This window comes from Theropithecus gelada, chromosome 6 (assembly GCF_003255815.1).
Source record: "Theropithecus gelada isolate Dixy chromosome 6, Tgel_1.0, whole genome shotgun sequence".
Classification (NCBI taxonomy): Eukaryota; Metazoa; Chordata; class Mammalia; order Primates; family Cercopithecidae; genus Theropithecus; species Theropithecus gelada.
Window position 1 is genome coordinate 147,737,772 of NC_037673.1, and position 19,159 is coordinate 147,756,930.

Below are 19,159 nucleotides of genomic sequence, written 5' to 3' on the forward strand. Positions count from 1 at the left end.
AGACAAACCACAGCGCTGCTCTCCACGGCCACTGTGTTCTGACACTGGCCTCCTTGGAACATTAACCTCTGACCTTGGGACAATGACTTGGGCTTTTGTTTTCCTTCCTGAAAATGACTGAGAGGGACTTTCTAAGAGTCAGGAGGGAGTCACAGCAGGGCATGCAGTGAAAATAGAGGGAAGCTTTCCTGATTCCATGGAAACAATTGAAAGGGTCATTTCTAAATGAAATAAAAATTATCTTGAGCTTGAGTATATATTGCATCTTCGCAAATCACTACCATCTGATGCTCAATCTTACGTTTTAGAAAAGAGAGGCTCAGGCCAGATACTTTGCCCAGGGAGACACAGAGGATAAGTGGCTAAGACCAAAAGCCCTGGATCTAAAAGACTCTAGTCTTTTGTGATCTGTCAGTCCTTAGGAATTCTCTGGATTCCCCAAAGCTCTTGGCACATAACAGTTGTCTCTAGTTGGTTGAGAGAACTGCAGAATCCCAAATCCTTGGAGAAAGAGACAGTGTATAAATAGGGCTATGTGGAAGTTAGGGGGAGTCAGGGTGGAATACAAGGAGAAACAGGGTTACTTGCTGGCCTCAAGCTAGGGGCAGAGAGTGTGTGAGGCTTCAGGGATACTGAGTTCTATCTCAGTTTTTTTCTTTTTGATCTATTGAGATGTGACTATTTTCCTTCAGTCCACTAATGTAGATGCATTTCCATGTTTAATAAATGTGTGTGTGACACTGGGCATAGTGGATCACGCCTGTAATCCCAGCACTTTGGGAGGCCGAGAGGGGTGGATCACCTGAGGTCAGGAGTTTGAGACCAGTCTGACCAACATGGCAAAACCCTGCCACTACCAAAAATACAAAAATTACCCAGGTGTGGTGGTGCACAACTGTGATCCCAGCTACTCGGGAGGCTGAGGCAGGAGAATCTCTTGAACCTGGGAGGTAGCGGTTGCAGTGAGCCGAGATTGCGCCACCGCACTCCAGCCTGGGTGACAGAGTGAGACTCTGTCTCAAAAATCAATCAATCAATCAATAAGTGTGCTTGTGTGTTTAGCCCATTCCTTAAAAAGGCTAACTTCCACATTGCTGTGTTTCTTGCTCACGCTAGTCCTGCTGCCTGGGCACCCTCTTTACTTCATTTCCATCTGTTCAAACCCGTCCAAGTTTTTGAAATTCCCCTCTTCTGAGCAGGTGCCACAGCCAGATGCTTTTAGACACAGCCCAACTTAATCCTCATGACAACTCCGGTTTATAAATGAGGCAACTGAGGTTCAGAGAGGTGAAGTAAATCATCCACTACCACAAGCTAGTAGGTGGTGCAACTGGAACTTGGACTCAGGTGTACCAGAATGGCCCATGTTTGGAGAGAGTTGACCTGCTGGACAATGAGTTTCCCTGTTGTCTCCTTCCAATGTGCTTTCTTTCCTTGGAAATCCCCAAGGCCTGTTTGCTACTCTGGAGAGCTTCTTTTTCTATGTTATAGTTTGTGTCCATACACTATTATCTGTCCCTCCACCATTACCACCGAATCAGGAGCCGATGAAGACAGGGAAGCTCCAAGGTCATAGTCTACTCACAGCAGTGCCGCTTGGCATCTGCTTATAATTAGCATGCAATAAATGCTTGATGAGTGACTTTATCATCTTGGGAAAGGAGCCCCATTTAGGCAAATTAGGGCTCCAAGTGACTGTGACTCTCTGCTTGAGAAGACCCAAATGTCCTTTAATTAATGACATTACCTGGTGTGGGAGAAAATCTTGCACAGTGGGATGTGGGTTCACGTGTCTGTTCAATATGGCACTGTTGAAGTCTGTGGGGCTGCTAGCTATTGCATGAATTGGGTATGTTAGAACACAAAACTTTTACAGATTCCAGTGGTCTTTCCAAATTGTTTTGCTTGTTTTTTTTGAGACAGAGTCTCTGCCACCCAGGCTGGAGTGCTGTGGTGCCATCTTGGCTCACTGCAACCTCCACCTCCCAGGTTCAAGCGATTCTCCTACCTCCGCCTCCTGAGTAGCTGGGACTGTAGGTGTGTGCCACCATGTCTAGCTAATTTATTTATTCATTTCTTTTTTTGAGATGGAGTTTCGCTCTTGTTGCCCAGGCTGGAATTCAATGGCACCATCTCGGTTCACTGCAACCTCTGCCTCCCAGGTTTAAGCGATTCTCCTGCTCAGCCTCCTGAGTAGCTGGGATTACAGGTGCCCACCACCATGCCTGGCTACTTTTGTATTTTTAGTAGAGATGAAGTTTTGCCATGTTGACCAGGCTGGTCTTGAACTCCTGACCTCAGTTGTTGAACTCCTGACCTCAGGTGATCCACCCACCCTGCCTCCCAAAATGCTGGGATTACAGGCGTGAGCCACCACGCCTGGCCTGTTTGTTTTTAAGAGATAGGGTCTCACTGTGTCACTCAGGCTGGAGTGGAGTGCAGTGGTGCGATGACAGCCTTCTGTAACCTCAAACTCCTGGGCTCAAGTGATCTTCCTACCTCAGCATCCCAAATAGCTGCGACTACAGGTATGAGATATCACGCTCAGCTAAGTTATGGTAATTTTTTTGTAGAAGTGGGGTCTTACCATGTTGCCTAGGCTGGCCCAGTTGGTTTTTGTTTTCCATTTTTTTATCTGGTTACTCTGACTTGGGGAATGTGAACCATTGGCTGTGGCAAACAAGACTATGGGAAGTGTGGCCACCCCCGACTCCTCTCTCTGTCTCTTTCCATCTCCCAGTGCCCCTCCCTTCTCTCCTTAGGAGACCAAGGCCTCTCACTTTTGTCCTCTCTTCTTAAGTCACGTCCTCCTTCAAACTAAGATGTCAAGGCTTAACTCAATTTGGGAGGCTGTTGTTGAAGGAGGAACTCCCAGGACAGAGAATCTGAAGACCATGGTTCCAATGACAATTCTGCCTCTTCTGTGGGAGGCTCTCTAGACCTCGGTTTCCCAGCTGTGGAAGGGAGGAGGAAGTGACCTACAAGTTTCCACTCATCCCTGAGTCCCCGCCACCTGACAGCCCATGAAGATACCAGCAGTTAGGCAGGTTAAGGCTTATGCTGGCCTTAATGTCATCTCCAAACCGCAGGTAGCCCAGAGTCCCGATGCTGATGTACAGGGAAGTGACGATGGACATTCCCAAAGACAGGATGGCTGGGAAGTGGCGGGCATTTTTCATCTTGTTTTCCAGAGGCAGAACCTACAGAAACATCACAATGTAAGAAGGAGGAAGAAGGAAAAAGAGAAATAAGAACATAAAGAAAAATGGCATCCTACTTCTGGATGTCTACCCCAAAGAACTGAAAGCAGGGCCTCAAAGAGATATTTGTATATTTATGTGCATAGTAGCATTATTCACAATAGCCAAAAGGTGGAAGCAACTCCAAGGGTCTAGCAACAGAAAATGGATACACAAAACGTGGTGTATCAATGCAATGGAATGTTATGTAGCCCTGAAAAAGAAGGAAGTTTTGTCTCATGCTACCCCACGGATGGATCTTGAGGACATTATGCTGAGTGAAATAAGCCAGTCACAAAAAGACAAGGACTGCCTGATTCCACTTATATGAGGTACTTGGAGTAGGTAGGTCCAAAGAGGCAGAATGCTAGTTGGGAAGGACTGGCATGAGGAGGGTATGGGGAGTTATTGTTTAATGGGTACAGAGTTTCAGTTTTGCAAGCTGAAGAGTTCTGCAGATGAAAGGCAGTGATGGTTGTGCAATAATCTGAATTTACTTAACATATACGTATACTCGAAAATGGTTAAGATGAGTAAATGTTATGTTAGGTGTGTTTGACCACAGTTAAAGAAAAAAAGGAAATAAAAGAGGAGGAAAAAAGGTAGGAAGATGAGGGTAAGGAGGAGGAAGGCGATAAAAAGAAAGGCCTGGAGTCACCTGATGAGCCCCGGACCCTTAAGAGCTGGAAGGGCCCTGAGATTTTATCCAGACCAAAGATCTCAACACTGGGTCAGCTAGATCTGGCCAGCAGATGCATTTTGTTTTGACAGCACAGTCTTTGATAATTGAATATGAATGCCTTTAGGCACAATGTTCTTTTCCCATCCACCAGGCTCTCCTCCCCTCACCCTCACCCACCAGTGAATTATACCTGCTTTCCAAAGGCATTTGTGTTGGAAACTCCTAATTCCAGTGCAGACTCCCCCCACCCAACCCCATCACTGTACAGTGGGGAGTCTGAGACTCCAGGAACAAAGGGCGCTGGTGGCAGCTGGGACCAGACAGTGCTTCCTGGTTCTGCCAGCAATGCATTTCCCCACACCCCAGGTTCTCACTTTTCTGTTCTCAGAATCCTTCTTCCCCTAAATGCATACCTGGTTCTAAGAGAATCCAAGTTGAGGCCAGTCTGCCTCTTGCCGGTTGGGCATTTGAAGATCTATTCTGTCTTTGAAACCAATCTTCCTGTCTCTCATCCCATAATTTCCTCCTCAGACTCTTACTGTCCAAGAGACCACCCCTACTTTCTCCTACTCCTTGTTCAGGCTGTGTGCTAAGCACTCTCTACATGCACTATTTAGCTAATCTGTTTTCTTATCTGAAAACGGGCTCAAATGAATTTTGTTTTGTTTTGTTTTGTTTTTCTTTTTTGGAGAGTCTCACTCTGTTGCCCAGGCTGGAGTGCAGTAGTACAATTACAGTTCACTGCAACCTCTGCGTCCCGAGCTCAAGAGATCCCTCTCATCTCAGCCTCCTGAGTAGCTGGAACTACAGGCACATGCTGCCACGCCTGGCTAATTTTTGTATTTTTTTGTAGAGACGGGCTTTTGCATGTTGCCCACACTGGTCTTGAACTCTTGGGCTCAAGCGATCCTCCCACATCGGCCTCCCAAAGTGCTGGGATTACAGGCAAGAGACATCACACCTGGCCGAATTTTGCAAATTTTGTAGAGAATTACACAAGCACCATAATGGCATGTCAAAGGCTTAGTAAATATTGGCGGTTGTTATTTTTTAATACTGTAAAGACCATAACTCTATGAAGTTGGTACCTCCATAATTCTTGTTTTACAGATGAGGAAAACAAGGCTCTGAAAGTGAGATAACTTATCCCAAGTTGCAGAACCAGAAAGTGTCAGATTCAGGTTGTAGACCAGCGCTGTTATCCAAAGTCCAAGTACCTGCTTCTACTCCTATAGCAATGGGTATATTTGTTACTAAGGAATTTAGCATCTTTTCCCTTATACGGTTGAATTCTTTTCTGTTGTACATGCAGACTTCCAGCCCTGACACTCCCTAACCTTCCCTCTATTCCAGGCATTTGGAAGATGCTTGAGGGCAGTGTCAGGCTGGGTCATCCCTGTGCCTTTCCACTTTCTTCTGGATTAGGTCTAGTTGCAGCAGGTGCTCAGGAGGATGTTTGACGATTATACAATAATTGTGTGGAGAGCAGACAATCCAACCTGAGCTCTTGCACCCTGCAACACAATTTTGTTGCATATATTCTCAAGGCCAAAAATGATCTTTCCACAAGGCCTGCTCAGACTGGGTAGCTGGCTTCCTCTCTCTCTCTCTCTCTCTCTCTGTCTCACTGTCTCTCTCTCTCTCTCTCTCCACAATCAGTCAAAGAGATAAATGGCTGTTGACAGTGAGTGGGAAGGTCCCTGGACTGAGAGTCAGATGTACTAGGCTTTAATCACATCTGCACAGTTCCTAGCTGGTGACCTAACTGAAGCCCCTTTCTCTCTCTGGGGCTGTCCCTCTTCTGTAAAATTGGAGACTGGGCCAGAAGAGTTCTTCTTAAGATAATTTCAACTAATACTAAGAATCACCAGAACATAGTAGGCATTCAAGAAATACTTACTGAACAAACATTGTCATCATTTTATAGTTGGAGTGTTAGAGTTCAGAGAGTAGCCCCGGCCAAACCAAGATTCCAGCACATTCTGCCTCCAAAGTCACTTGCTCAACCACTGCACTCTGCTTCTGTCCATGACTACTCCAAATTCTAAAAACAAAGTGCTTCCAGTTCCATCTAGATGAAGTAAGCACACTTCACAATATCTCTTTCACTAATTATGGCTAAAAATCCTGGACGAAATACATAAAGCAATTGTGCACAGGTTCTGAAGAGTAAATAGTAGCAGGCAGAATGGGGAGGGAAATCAAAAAGAAAAAACAACTGTCGTGGTGGTGAGTTTCCTGATTTTTTTTCTTCCCATATGTCCCAGTTTAACCTCAAGGGACACCCAAATCTTAGAACTATGTGGTGCATACAGACAGAAAATAACGCCAAGAGAAACTTCTTTTTGGCCAGATGACTTAGAATAGGGTCCCCTGTGGGATGAAGAGCATGGAGAGAAACTCTATTTTTCTGTTTCTTTGTTTTATCTCCAGGCCGAGACCTCAAGGCAAGTCCCAGTCACTAAGCAGCATTCTGGTATATCAGTGGCTGTAGTGGTCACACAGGCACCCAAAAATCTGAGATAAAAATCCTCTCTACACAGTAGTACTAGGAAAATGGGCTTTAAGAGTCTGAAGAGTGTGGGAAATCAGGACTGGCTACATAATTTATGGGCCCCAGTACAAAATGAAAATGCAGGGTTCCTTGGTGAAAGATGGTTCCAGCAGAGCGTTAAACTAAGTGTGAGATCTTTCTGAAAGTTGGACCTTATGTGGCTGCATGATTCACCTGCTCATGAAACTGACTCTGGAAAGAATCACTGTTACGCTTTTTCTTTCTCTTTTCACTCATTGCTCATCCCCAGAGGCAGACCTGGTCACAGGAAGTACATGACAGTGTAGGAGGCTAAAATCCTGGCTTTCTAGCCAGAGGATGGGAAAAAGAAGCCACTGCGAGCTGGCGAGTGTTCAGGAAAACACAGAGGAGAGTAAACTGGAAAAAGCAATCTCCTAAAATCTGTGAATAATGTTCTGGGCCCAGCCCTGAGCTGTACATGTGTGGAACTGATGAAGGCATCAAAGCAAAGGCTTTGAGAAATGAACTACTGTGTAGAGTCCTGTCTGCCGATTGGCACTAGGTGGCACATGAGCAGGGTAGAGCCAAATATCACTTCATGGGCTTTGAAAGCTAATTGGATGTTGGAACCATGGCCCACAGAAGGTGAGCAAGGACTTATGATCTGAATCTAACTAGGTAGATGGTTTGCTAAAACCAAAAATCAACATTCTGAAGAGGATTTTAACAGGATCCTGAGTCTCCTAAAATAATATTCACAATGCATAGGATACAGTTTCAAATTATTCAACCTACAAAGAACAAGAAAAATCTCACCAACTTTCAAGAGAAAAGACAACAGATGCCCACCTTAAGATGACTCAAACGTTGGGAATATTAGGCAAAGACTTTAAAGCAGGTAATATAACCATACTTCAAAAAGTAAGGGAGAATGCTATTAAAATAAATGCACAGATACAAGTTCTTAGCAAAGTAGAAGCAATGTAAAAGAAACAAATGGAGATATTATAACTGGAAAATAAAATAATAAAAATTTAAATACCTCACCGTAGGGGCCTGATAGCAGAATGTAGATAACAGAAAACAGAGTCGGTAAATTTGAAGATAAACAGGAATGACAGAATCTGAACAACAAAGAGCAGAAAGATTTTTTAAAAAAATGAACAGAGCCTCAGAAACCTGTGGGATATGCAGTTGACTCTTGAACAACATGGGTTTGAACTGTGCAGGTCCTCAAATAAGTGGATATTTTCAACCAAATGCATATTAAAACTACAGTATTCATGGGCTGCAAAACCTGTATGTATGGAGGGCTGACTTTTCATATACTCAGGCTCTGCAGGGCCACCTGCAGGACTTGAGTAGGTGCAGATTGGTTATACACCGGGTGTGTGTGTTTAGGGGAGGGGGGAGCAGGGCCCTGTAACCAATCTCCTGTATATACTAAGGGATGACTATATATCAAAAAGTCTAACATTCAGGTTATTGGGATCTCCGATGGGGAAGAAAAAGAGATTGGTGAAGAAAAAAAAAATCTGAAAAAAATAATGGCTGAAATTAGGTAAATTAGGTAAAAGACAAACTTTTACAGATTCAAGAAATCCTGTACAGGGCAAACTCAAAGAAACTACATTAAATATAATACAGTATAACGGCTGATTAAAAAAGATTTTTAAAAATTATAAAAGCAAGAGAAAAACACATAGGAGAACAATGATTCAAACAATTGCAGATTTCTCATCAGAAACCACTGAGGGCAAAAAGAAAGGAAATCATATTTTCAAAATGATGGAAAAAAATTGTCCACCTAGAATTCCATATCGTGAAAAAATATCCTCTAGGAATAAAGGCAAAATAAAGACAATCTCAGATCAAGAAAATGAAGATAATTTGTCACTAGCAGACCTGCTTTAAAAGAAATGTTAAGGAAGGTTCTTCATGCTGAAGGCAAATGATGCCAGAAGGAAATACGATTTCAAGAATAAAGAAAGAGCAATAGAAACGGTAAATATCTGAGTAGATATAATAGCCTATTTTTTCCTAGTAAGTTTATTACAAGGACTATGTATGACTATTGAAAGCAAAAATGATACCATTGTTGGTGTTTCAGTGTGTTTAGATACATATGGCAATACAACATAAAGGGGAAAGTGCCCTATACGATTGTAAAATGTTGACAGTTTACTAGCAGTGATAAATTTTTTTTTTTTTTTTTTTTTTTTGAGACGGAGTCTCGCTCTGTAGCCCAGGCTGGAGTGCAGTGGCCGGATCTCAGCTCACTGCAAGCTCCGCCTCCCGGGTTCCCGCCATTCTCCGGCCTCAGCCTCCCGAGTAGCTGGGACTACAGGCGCCCGCCACCTCACCCGGCTATTTTTTGTATTTCTTAGTAGAGACGGGTTTCACCGTGTTAGCCAGGATGGTCTCGATCTCCTGACCTCGTGATCCGCCCATCTCGGCCTCCCAAAGTGCTGGGATTACAGGCTTGAGCCACCGCGCCCGGCCTAGCAGTGATAAAATATTAATTATCTCAAAGTAAACTGTGAAAACATATATTATAGTACCTAGATAAACTACTAAAAGTACTATAGAAAAAGATACAGTCAAAAAGTCAATAGGCCAATTAAAGTGGAATACTATAGAACTATAGTAATCAAAACTGTGTGGTTCTGGCATAATGGTAGACTTATGATCTTATAGACCAATGGAATAGAATTGAGAGTATAGAAATAAACCTATACATCGACGGTCAATTGATTTTTGACAAGGGTGTCAAAACTATACAACACGGAAAGAATAAATAGTCTTTTCAACAAATTGTGCTGGGACGACCGGATAACTTCATATGAAAACATGAAGTTTGACCCTTACCTCATACCACATACCAAAATTAACTCAAAATGGATCAAAGACCTACATGTAAGAGCTAAAACCATAAAACTCTTAGAAGAAAACTCTGAGGTAAATCTCCATGACCTATGATTTCGTTCTTTCCTTCTTTCTTTTTTAAAGACAGGGTCTTGCTCTGTCACCCCAGCTAGAATGCAGTGGTGCAATCATAGCTCACGGCAGCCTTGAACTCCTGGGCTCAAGTGATTCTCCCACTCGGTTTCTTGAGTAGCTGGGACTACAGGTGTGTGCCATTACACCCAGCTAATTCTTAAATTGTTTTTGCAGAGACAGGGTCTCTCTATGTTGCCCAGGCTGGTCTCAAACTCCTGCCCTCAAGTGATCCTTCTGCCTTGGCCTCCTAAAGTACTGGATTAAAGGTGTGAGCCACTACATCTAGCCATGAACCTAGATTTTGCAATAGATTCTTAGACATAACACACAAAGTACAACCAGAAAGAAAGAGGATGAATTGGACTTTATAAAAATTAAAAACTTTTGTGCATCACAGTTCACTATCAAGAAAGTGAGAAGCCAGGTGTGATGGACTATGGTCATGCAACTATAATCCCCACTACCTGGGAGGCTGAGGCAGGTGGATAACTTGAGCCCAGGGATTAAAAACCAGCTTGAGCAACATAGCAAGATCCCATCTCTCTCTCTCTCTTTTTTTTTATGGGACCCAGTCTTGCTCTGTCACCCAGGCTGGAGTGCAGTGGCGCGATCTTAGCTCACTGCAACTTCCACCTGCTGGGTTCAAGCGATTCTCTTGCCTTAGCCTCCTGAGTAGCTGGGATTACAGGTGCATGCTACCATGCCCAGCTAATTTTTGTATTTTTAGTAGAGATGGGATTTTACTATGTTAGCCAGACTGGTCTCGACCTCCTGACCTCAAGTGATCCGCCCGCCTCGGCCTCCCAAAGTGCTGGGATTACAGACGTGAACCACTGTGCCCGGCCCCATCTCATTTTTAAGAGGAAAAAATTTAAAAGGAAAAAAGAAGGGAGAAGACAAGAATAAGAAAAAATACTTGCAAATCATTTTTCTGATAAGGATTTAGTATCTAGAATAAACAAAGAACTCTTAAAATTCAACAACAAAAAGACAAACAACCTAATTAAAAATAAGCAAAGGACTTGACGTTTCTCCAAAGAAGATGTACAAATTGCCAACAAGCAAATGAAAAGATGTTCAATGTCAAAAACTTGTACACAAATGCTTACAGCAGTATCATTCATGATTGTCAAAAACTAGAAACAACCCAAATGTTCTTTGACAGGTGCGTTGATAAGCTGTGGTACTGCCCAGACAGTGGATGCTCTGCAATAGAAAGCAAGGTGTTATTGATGTGTGCAACAGCATGGATGAATTTAAAATGCATTAGGCTAAGTGAAAGAAGCCAGTCTCAATCTCATACATACTGTATGATCTCATATATGTGACACTTTGGAAAAGAGAAGACAGTACAGGCAGAGAACAGAAGGATAATTGTTCTGTATCCTGATTTTGGTGCATTTATTCCTCTACGTGCTTCTCTAAACTTACAGGAATGTACACCAAAAAAGTGAATGTTACTGTATGTACACTAAAAGTAACTTTTAAAAATATATAAACAACACTAACCTTCCACAAGTGTGGAAGTAGAGACTATAGACTGTAAATACACAGAACTTTCCAGGTTAAAATTCCATTATGTTTAATCAAATCTTTTAAATTGGACACCATGGTTCGTCTTGATTTTAAAAGATTAGGAAACTCATGTCGATAGGTGTTTAATAGGCATGTGGGGACAAAAATAAAACTGTCTCCTGACTGCCTCTCTGTTGTAATCAACTTTTCTCTTGCTGGTGACAACTGTCCCAAGTGAGGTCAGAGGTTACTTTCTCCCATGGGCATTTTCTAGCAGGCCCAAAACAATGGCCAGTGGGACACAGAAACCCAGAGCTCCCAGCTCCTTTCCAGAAGGTCACTCACAAGCACTAGGGATAAGGCCACCTCAATTCAAACCTTACCACACCAATGCTTTCAAAAGAAAAAATGGCTGTTCCGAAGAAGAGAGGGTAGGTCTTCCAGCTTGCTACCAGTGGCAACCGGCTGGGGTCTGGGATTTCCTAAAGGAGAGAGAAATGCTATGAGATAGTCACTCTTAAAGCACATTTGAACTCCTTTAAGAGAAGGATAATCTGAAATGAGACCTGATTTTTTTAAATTGAGTATCAAGAAGTTTAGAGAACTTCAAATACATGTAGGCCACGATCAAAGTTGATTTCAACACTGCACAATACCAAAGAGCCAGAGGACGGTATTGTCAAAGCACTGAAGGAATAGTATCTCATAGAGGGAAGTTTGGTTTATCAAAAACCTCCAAAAAGGCTGGGTGCGGTGGCTCACACCTGTAATCCCAGCACTTTGGGAGGCTGAGGCAGGCAGATCATTAGGTCAGGAGTTCAAGACCAGCCTGGCCAACATGGTGAAACCCCGTCTCTACTAAAAATACAAAAATTAGCTGGGCGTGGTTGCGGGCACCTGTAGTCCCAGCTATTCGGCAGGCTGAGGCAGGAGAATGGTGTGAACCCAGGAGGCGGAGCTTGCAGTGAGCTGAGATTGCACCACTGCACTCTAGCCTGGGCGAAAGAGCGAAACTCCATCTCAAAAACAAAACAACAAAACAAAAAAATCCTCCAAAAGAAAATCTTACACACCACAGATTAGCACCGAACGCGCCCACGAACACCTTTGAATGGACAGTGGTCATGGGTGCTGGAAATTCCTGTGACTGCAGTCATAGCAATAATCTGAGGAGCCCAAAGTATGAAATATGAAAGATCCATTTTCTTCTTTAATGAGCTGTAAATTGAAGGGGAGAAGACTGTGTAAAATAAATATTCTATGTATTGCGTGACCCAGAATGTGAAAATGATAACAGAGCCATTTTTCTAACTGGGCAACCTTTGGAATTGTCCAAAAATGTATTAAAGGTAGCTATCTCTTTAGGAAATTCAATTTTATAGAATTCATCAGTATCTTCTAAGGAATATAAGACTGATCTGCAGTTATTCTAAAAAGGTTGACTTATTTTTACTGAATTTCACAGACAATATAGCTTTTTTTCTCTTGTGGTTTCTTTTTTTTTTTTTTTGAGACGGAGTCTCGCGCTGTGTCACCCAGGCTGGAGTGCAGTGGCCTGATCTCGGCTCACTGCAAGCTCCGCCTCCCAGGTTCACGCCATTCTCCTGCCTCAGCCTCCGAGTAGCTGGGACTACAGGCGCCCGCCACCACGCCCGGCTAGTTTTTTGTATTTTTAGTAGAGACGGGGTTTCACCATGTTAGCCCGGATGGTCTCGATCTCCTGACCTCGTGATCCACCCGCCTCGGCCTCCCAAAGCGCTGGGATTACAGGCTTGAGCCACCGCGCCCGGCCTCTTGTGGTTTCTTAAAAGGGAAGAACAACTGGAATTTATTAAATATGCCAAGCGGCTTCTGAGACTTAACTTTCTATGTAGTGTTGTCCATTACAAAAGAAGAATTAGGCAGGGCGTGGTGGCTCATGCCTGTAATGCCAGCACTTTGGGGGGCCAAGGCGGGGAGATCACTTGAGGTCAGGAGTTCGAGATCAGCCTGGCCAACATTGTGAAACCCCATCTGTACTAAAAATACAAAAATTAGCCGGGAGTGGTGGCTGGTGCCTGTAGTCCCAGCTATTCAGGAGGCTGAGGCAGGAGAATTGCTTGAACCTGGGAGGCAGAGGCTGCAATGAGCCGAGATTGTACCACCGCACTCCAGCCTAGGTGAAAGATCGAGACTCTGTCTCAAATAAATAAAATAAATAAGTAAATGAATAAAAGAAAAACTAGAAAGGATAGCAAATTAGGAAACAGAGAAAATCAATGTCCATAATTCAACATCAAAGACATAATAACTAACATTATAATAGATTTGCTTATAGGTTTTTTTTTTTTAAATTAGTAACAAGACACTTATTGAAAACTTATGGTTTTTGAGACTCTCTATGTATACCTCTGTGACTAAATATTAGATTTTTTTTCTCTTGCCTTCCTTAAGGGTAATATTGGGTACCTGAAATTGTACCCTATGGGTAACTCAATAACTTTTAGCTGTAGTACAAGAACCTGTTTTCACCTGCCTTTTGCTGTCAGCCAACCATTATAGGAATGGTCTACAGTTCACCAACCAAGATATTTTCCTTGCAAGCACATTTTTTAAAAAAAAGCCAGAATTTGACATAAAAATAGGTATTTGGAGAAAGAACATGAAGAAGGAGACAATCAGAAGAATGGGATTGCACGGAGACATCCTTGTAGAAGAAATGCTACAGGGAGGTGCGTGTCTCTCAGAACACTCTTACCCACCTACAGGGTTGCCTCCAGGTATCTAAAGCTCAGTCTATCCTTGACACAAAAACCCTGCCCAGTGGAGTGGGTAGGTGCGTGGTGTGCACTCACCTGGGTAATGTACTGGGCGATGATGACCAAGCTGACCAGCATGCTGATGTTGGCCAGCATGGAGAAGATGGTCAAGATCCTGAGGTTCCGGATGAGGACCAGCAGCACCAGGAAGGGCAGGAAGGAGAGCATGTAGAGTCGCGAGTCCATGGTGGGGGTCAGAATCACCGTCTCATTGGAATAGCAGTTGTTGGTTGTGCTATTAACAGCTTCCACTACCTGAGGAAGGAATGGGAGAAGCAAAAAGGGGAGATGATGACTCTTCCAACCTCATGGTTGGCTCAGTGCCTTGCCCCTAATCAAATTCCCTCACAATGAATGGGAGTGTCCCACAGTGCCAAATCTCACAGTTAGTTAGGGTGAATTTAGAACTTCTTCTGAACCCTCTGCACCATACTACCTCAGAAGAGGCTGAACAGGCTGGTCGCAGTGGCTCACGCCTGTAATCCCAGTACCTTGGGAGGCTGAGGCAGGTGGATCACTTGAGGTCAGAAGTTCGAGACCAGCCTGGCCAATATGGTAAAACCCCATCTCTACTAAAATACAAAAATTAGCCATGTGTGGTGGCACACGCCTGTAATCTCAGCTACTTGGGAGGCTGAGGCACAAGAATCGCTTGAACCTGGGAGGCAGAGGTTGCAGTGAGCCAAGATCACGCCACCACACTTCAGCCTAGGCAACAGAGTAAGGCCCTGTATCCAAAAAAAAAAAAAAAAAAAAAAAAAGGTTGTACAAATAGTTAAAAAATAAGTGTAATACCAAATAAATAACTGGATTCACAGTGGCTATTTGTTAGCTTTTAGCAACTAGTGTCCATTTCTCCTGATATCAGTTTGATTTTGGTGAGTTCTCTCTTGTCACTGAATGCAGCGTTGGAGGACTGTAAATCACAGTCATGTGGTAGAGCTAGGGGATTAGCCTTTGGCTCCAGCTGGGGCATTCAGACCCTCTTCCAGGAGTCTGAATGTAAACCTAAAGCATAGGGACCTAAGGACGGACTAGAAAGGGTAAAGATGAATTCCGATAGTGGATTCCTGAGGAGGCTGCTCATTAGTTCTACCATCTACATCCTCCTCGCTACCCTGGCTCCTGTTCTTCCCTCAGACCTGCTTTTTAATTTAGTGGAAAGTAATATCCTTCCATGGAACTTATCTTCTGCTTAAATTCCCTCAGAATTGGTTTTTGTTTTGTTTTGTTTTGTTTTGTTTTGTTTTCGTATAACCCAAAAGCTCCATCATTTACTGTTTCCTAATTAACACATACACTTACTGATTCCTAATTGGTACAATACTGGCATTTTAAATAAAAAACTCTTTCTTGTGTGGATTGGACCATTCGTTGCAGAACATTTAGTAGCCCTGGACCCCACCCAATGAAAGCCATGAGCATCCCCAATTACTGTGATAAACAAGAAGCCATCCCCTACTCCCCCACACAATATAAACACCCCCTTGTAAAGTCAGGGGTAGGTGGATGTTACCACCCTCCATTTAAAGTCAGCATGACCTAACTGATACAGTCTTATTGGACAAGCAATACAAATCACTGCAGAACAATTAGGAACTAGAGTTTAGCAGGAGGAAAATGTAAATGCATTGATAATCTCAGTACCAAGATGCTAACATCTTGGAAGATACTCATCTATATATTTTCTACACAATATCACAAATTACATATATTATACACATTCTTTTTATTTTACAAGACTTCAATCATAGCATTCACTTTTTTTTTTGAAATGTCCCTTGCACTTAACAATACACCGTGGATACATAAATGAATCATTTAGGTATTGATTTTTTCTGATTCCTCACTACAATCAGAAAAATAACTGGAACATTAGCTAGGTACTCAAGGCCCTCCATAAATGGTCCCTATCAAACCTTCAAAGTTTCTTCCTCTCCCATGACCTACTCTTCCTCCTGTAACCAATTGTATTGCTTCTCCTGGGCAATCCCATAAGTTCTGCCTCCTGGTTTTCACTGATTCCTTCTCCCACCTTGGCTGCCACCACTTTTTTTCTCCAACCTGTCAGTACGCAGCTCAGATGCACCACCCCCCTGGAGGACGCTTTCCCTGCTCCAGTGATCTCTGCAATGTAGTTTGCACCCTGACCTCATGTTGTTGTTGTTAGTGGCATCCTGGCCTGGCACCAAAATATCATATTGATATTTAACTTATTAGGTTTTAGAACACACTCAACTTGGCCTGTAAACTCCTTGATACAGTGTTTGCCTTGATAATAAATGCAGATGATAAATAAATGCAGATAATAATAATTGCAGATGGTGAGTATAGGTCTGTACATGTCAGATTGCTTTCTAAAGAGCAATCTGGCAATGTTTTAAGAGCCTTCAAAACAATCAAACTCTTTGACTCAGTAATTTTACTTTAAGAAACATTAAGGAAATAAAGAAGTGCACAAAGACCTTTGTGCCAGTCAACAGATTATAGTAGAGAAACAAAGGGAAATAAGGGAAATGTCCAGCAACACAAGATTGATTAGGTTATGATCAATCTGTGTGATGGAATATTATGAAACTATTAAAAATTACATGACAAAATGTAAGGATATTGCAAAATGCTGACCAGTTAAGGTTACATTAAATTATAACCATGAATAATTGGATTAAGAGTAATTTTATTTTATTTTGTTTTCTGTGCAGAAGAAATACAGCATAGGTTTAAGAACTTGAGCACTGTTGTCAGAAGGCCTGGGTTTTAAACTCTGGCTCTGTTACCTTACATTGTAGAGTTTATAATCTCAGTCTTCTCATCGGCAAAATGGGAATAACCACAGTACCTGCTCTAATAAGGTCATGGAGATAATTAAATGAAGGAAAGCATGTAAAATGCTCAGCACTGTACCTGACATAATAGAATCTAACTCTGAAAGCTTACTATATTTTTCTTCTAGCTAGTTTACATTTTTGAATTTCTGGTATTACTACTATAAGCAGATAAAGAGCCCTAAAGAATAGTTTTCTTTTTAAACCTACTGATTAAGGATGGCCTCTGCTATTACCCATATTATTTGCTCAAATTGGTGTAAGATAACTTGTAGGTTAAATCAGAAACAATTCCTAGGGAAAACAACTATTAAGCCATAGATTAAGTACCAAGGCTGGATGTGGTGGCTCACACCTATAATCCCAGCACTTTGGGAGATGGTGGGAGGATCACTTGAGCCCTGGGGTTTGAGGCCAGCCTGGGCAACATTGCAAGGCCTTGGCTTTACAAACAATAATAAAAAAATTAGCCAGACATGGTAGCACACACTCGTGGTCCCATCATCTACTTGGGTGGCTGAGGTAGGAGAATCACTTGAGCCTGGAAGTTTGAGGCTGCAGTGAGCTGTGATCTCACCACTGCCCTCCAGCCTGGGTGACAGAGCAATATCCTGTCTCAAAAAAAAAAAAAAAAAAAAGAAAGAAAGAAAGAAAGAAAAATGACTCAAAGAAGATTAGGAATCATCAAAAGAAGACCCATATCGATTTTAGAAGCATTAAGTATAATTAAGCTTCAAGGCAGGAAGATTGACAAAATCCTAGGGTCTTTCCAGTTCAGTAGAGATCAACTTTGAGGACAGGTCTAAGATACTGGACAAACGGTATTGTGGCAAAAGTAACCACACAGAAATCTGCAGATATGTGAACTAGGGGAGGCAAGTTTGACAACACCTAGTTTAACTTCCTTTGTTGTATTGATGAGGACCCAAAGAGAAGAAGCAGTTTGTTAAACAATTAGCAGTGGTGTGTCCTTGTCCATCTTTTCCCCTCCCGTTTTCTCTAGAAGCCTCTACCTGTTTTAAATTATCAGCCAAAAACACAATGTACACACAGCAGAAGCCAAGTTGGGTGACAATAAGGAAGAAGCTCACGATATGCCTAGAAGGGAGAAGAGAGGGAAAAAGAAAACTTGTTATAAAATAAGTCAACTTGTCAGTTCCATTTCTTGCCATTCTGCCCTCTGTCCCCAGGGATTGGTGGCCCTGCACCAGCACACTTGGTCCTTCCACCACAATCAATAATGGGGCAAAGAAATGAGGTAACAATAGTTCTTTTTTTTTTTTGAGACGGAGTTTTGCTCTTTTGCCCAGGTTGGAGTGCAATGGCGCGATCTCGGCTCACTGCAACCTCCACCTTCCAGGTTCAAGCAATTATCCTGCCTCAGCCTCCCTAGTAGCTGGGATTATAGGCATGTGCTGCCACGTCTGGCTAATTTTGTATTTTTAGTAGAGATGGGGTTTCTCCATGTTGGTCAGGCTGGTCTCGAACTCCCGACCTCAGGTGATCTGCCCACCTTGGCCTCCCAAAGTGCTGGGATTACAAGCATGAGCCACCATGCCTGGCCAACAATAGTTCTTTTTAAAAGATGATTTTTAACCACCCTCACACTCTCAGCTCAGCAAGTGGTAAAATTCTTCTGGTCATGAGCCTCCCCCCATACCTGGCTTGGTGGCATTCCTCATGTAGGGCAGCAGGCACAATATTTTTATTAGCTACCATTCACATTTGAAATTTGTTCTGCCGTGTGCCAGAACTATGTTGGGCACTGAGAATACACAGACAAATAACATACAGTCCCTTCCTCTTGTGGTTTATAGACTAATGGGTTAGGTGGACAAAAATTCTTATGACATATCATTAAGGGCCATGGTGAAAAGGGCATTTTATCAGCTTATGGGCAGACAGAAAGCTTTGTTAGCCTTGTTAGAAAACCCAATACCTAAGAGACAGCCCCTTGGGAAAGGGAAGAAAGAGAGTTGGGGGGAGGAAGAGAGAGGGAGAAAGAAGAAGGAGAAGGAGAGAAAGAAGAGGAGGAGATGGAGGAGGAAGAGGAGGAGGAGGAAGAGGAAGAGGAAGAGGAAGAAGAAGAAAGAAGAAGAAGGAGAAGGAGAAGAAGAAGAAGGAGGAGGAGGAGGAGAAGGGGGAGGAGGAGAAGTGGGAGGAGGAGAAGGGGGAGGTGGAGAGGAGGAGAGGAGGCGGAGGAAAGGATGAGGAGAGGATAAATAGAGGAGGAGGAGAGGAGGACAGGAGGAGGAGGAGAGGAAGAGAAGAGGAGGAGAGGAGGAGGAGGAGGAGAGGAAGAGAGGAGGAGGAGAGGAGGAGGAGGAGAGGAAGAGAGGAGGAGGAGAGGAGGAGGAGGAGAGGAAGAGAGGAGGAGGAGAGGAGGAGGAGGAGGAGAGGAAGAGAGGAGGAGGAGAGGAGGAGGAGGAGAGGAAGAGAGGAGGAGGAGAGAAGGAGGAGGAGGGGAGGAGGAGGAGAGGAAGAGAGGAGGAGGAGAGGAGGAGGAAGAGGAGAGGAGGAGGAGGAGAGGAGGAGGAGGAGGGGAGGAGCAGGAGAGAAGAGAGGAGGAGGAGAGGAGGAGGAGG

General features: G+C 43.2%; 1 protein-coding gene across 1 annotated transcript in view; it reads right to left on the reverse strand.

Moving 5' to 3' along the window:
• The window catches only part of SLC36A2 (solute carrier family 36 member 2), a 33,871-nt gene that overhangs the window by 7,075 nt on the left and 7,637 nt on the right, over positions 1 to 19,159 (reverse strand). Inside the window, exons 5-8 of the mRNA XM_025388367.1 lie at positions 17,588 to 17,672; positions 13,786 to 14,004; positions 11,335 to 11,433; positions 3,034 to 3,200 (exon numbers count right to left, since the gene is read on the reverse strand). Of these exons, the coding sequence (XP_025244152.1) occupies positions 3,034 to 3,200; positions 11,335 to 11,433; positions 13,786 to 14,004; positions 17,588 to 17,672 (570 nt within the window). The remainder of the gene's footprint in view (positions 1 to 3,033; positions 3,201 to 11,334; positions 11,434 to 13,785; positions 14,005 to 17,587; positions 17,673 to 19,159) is intronic.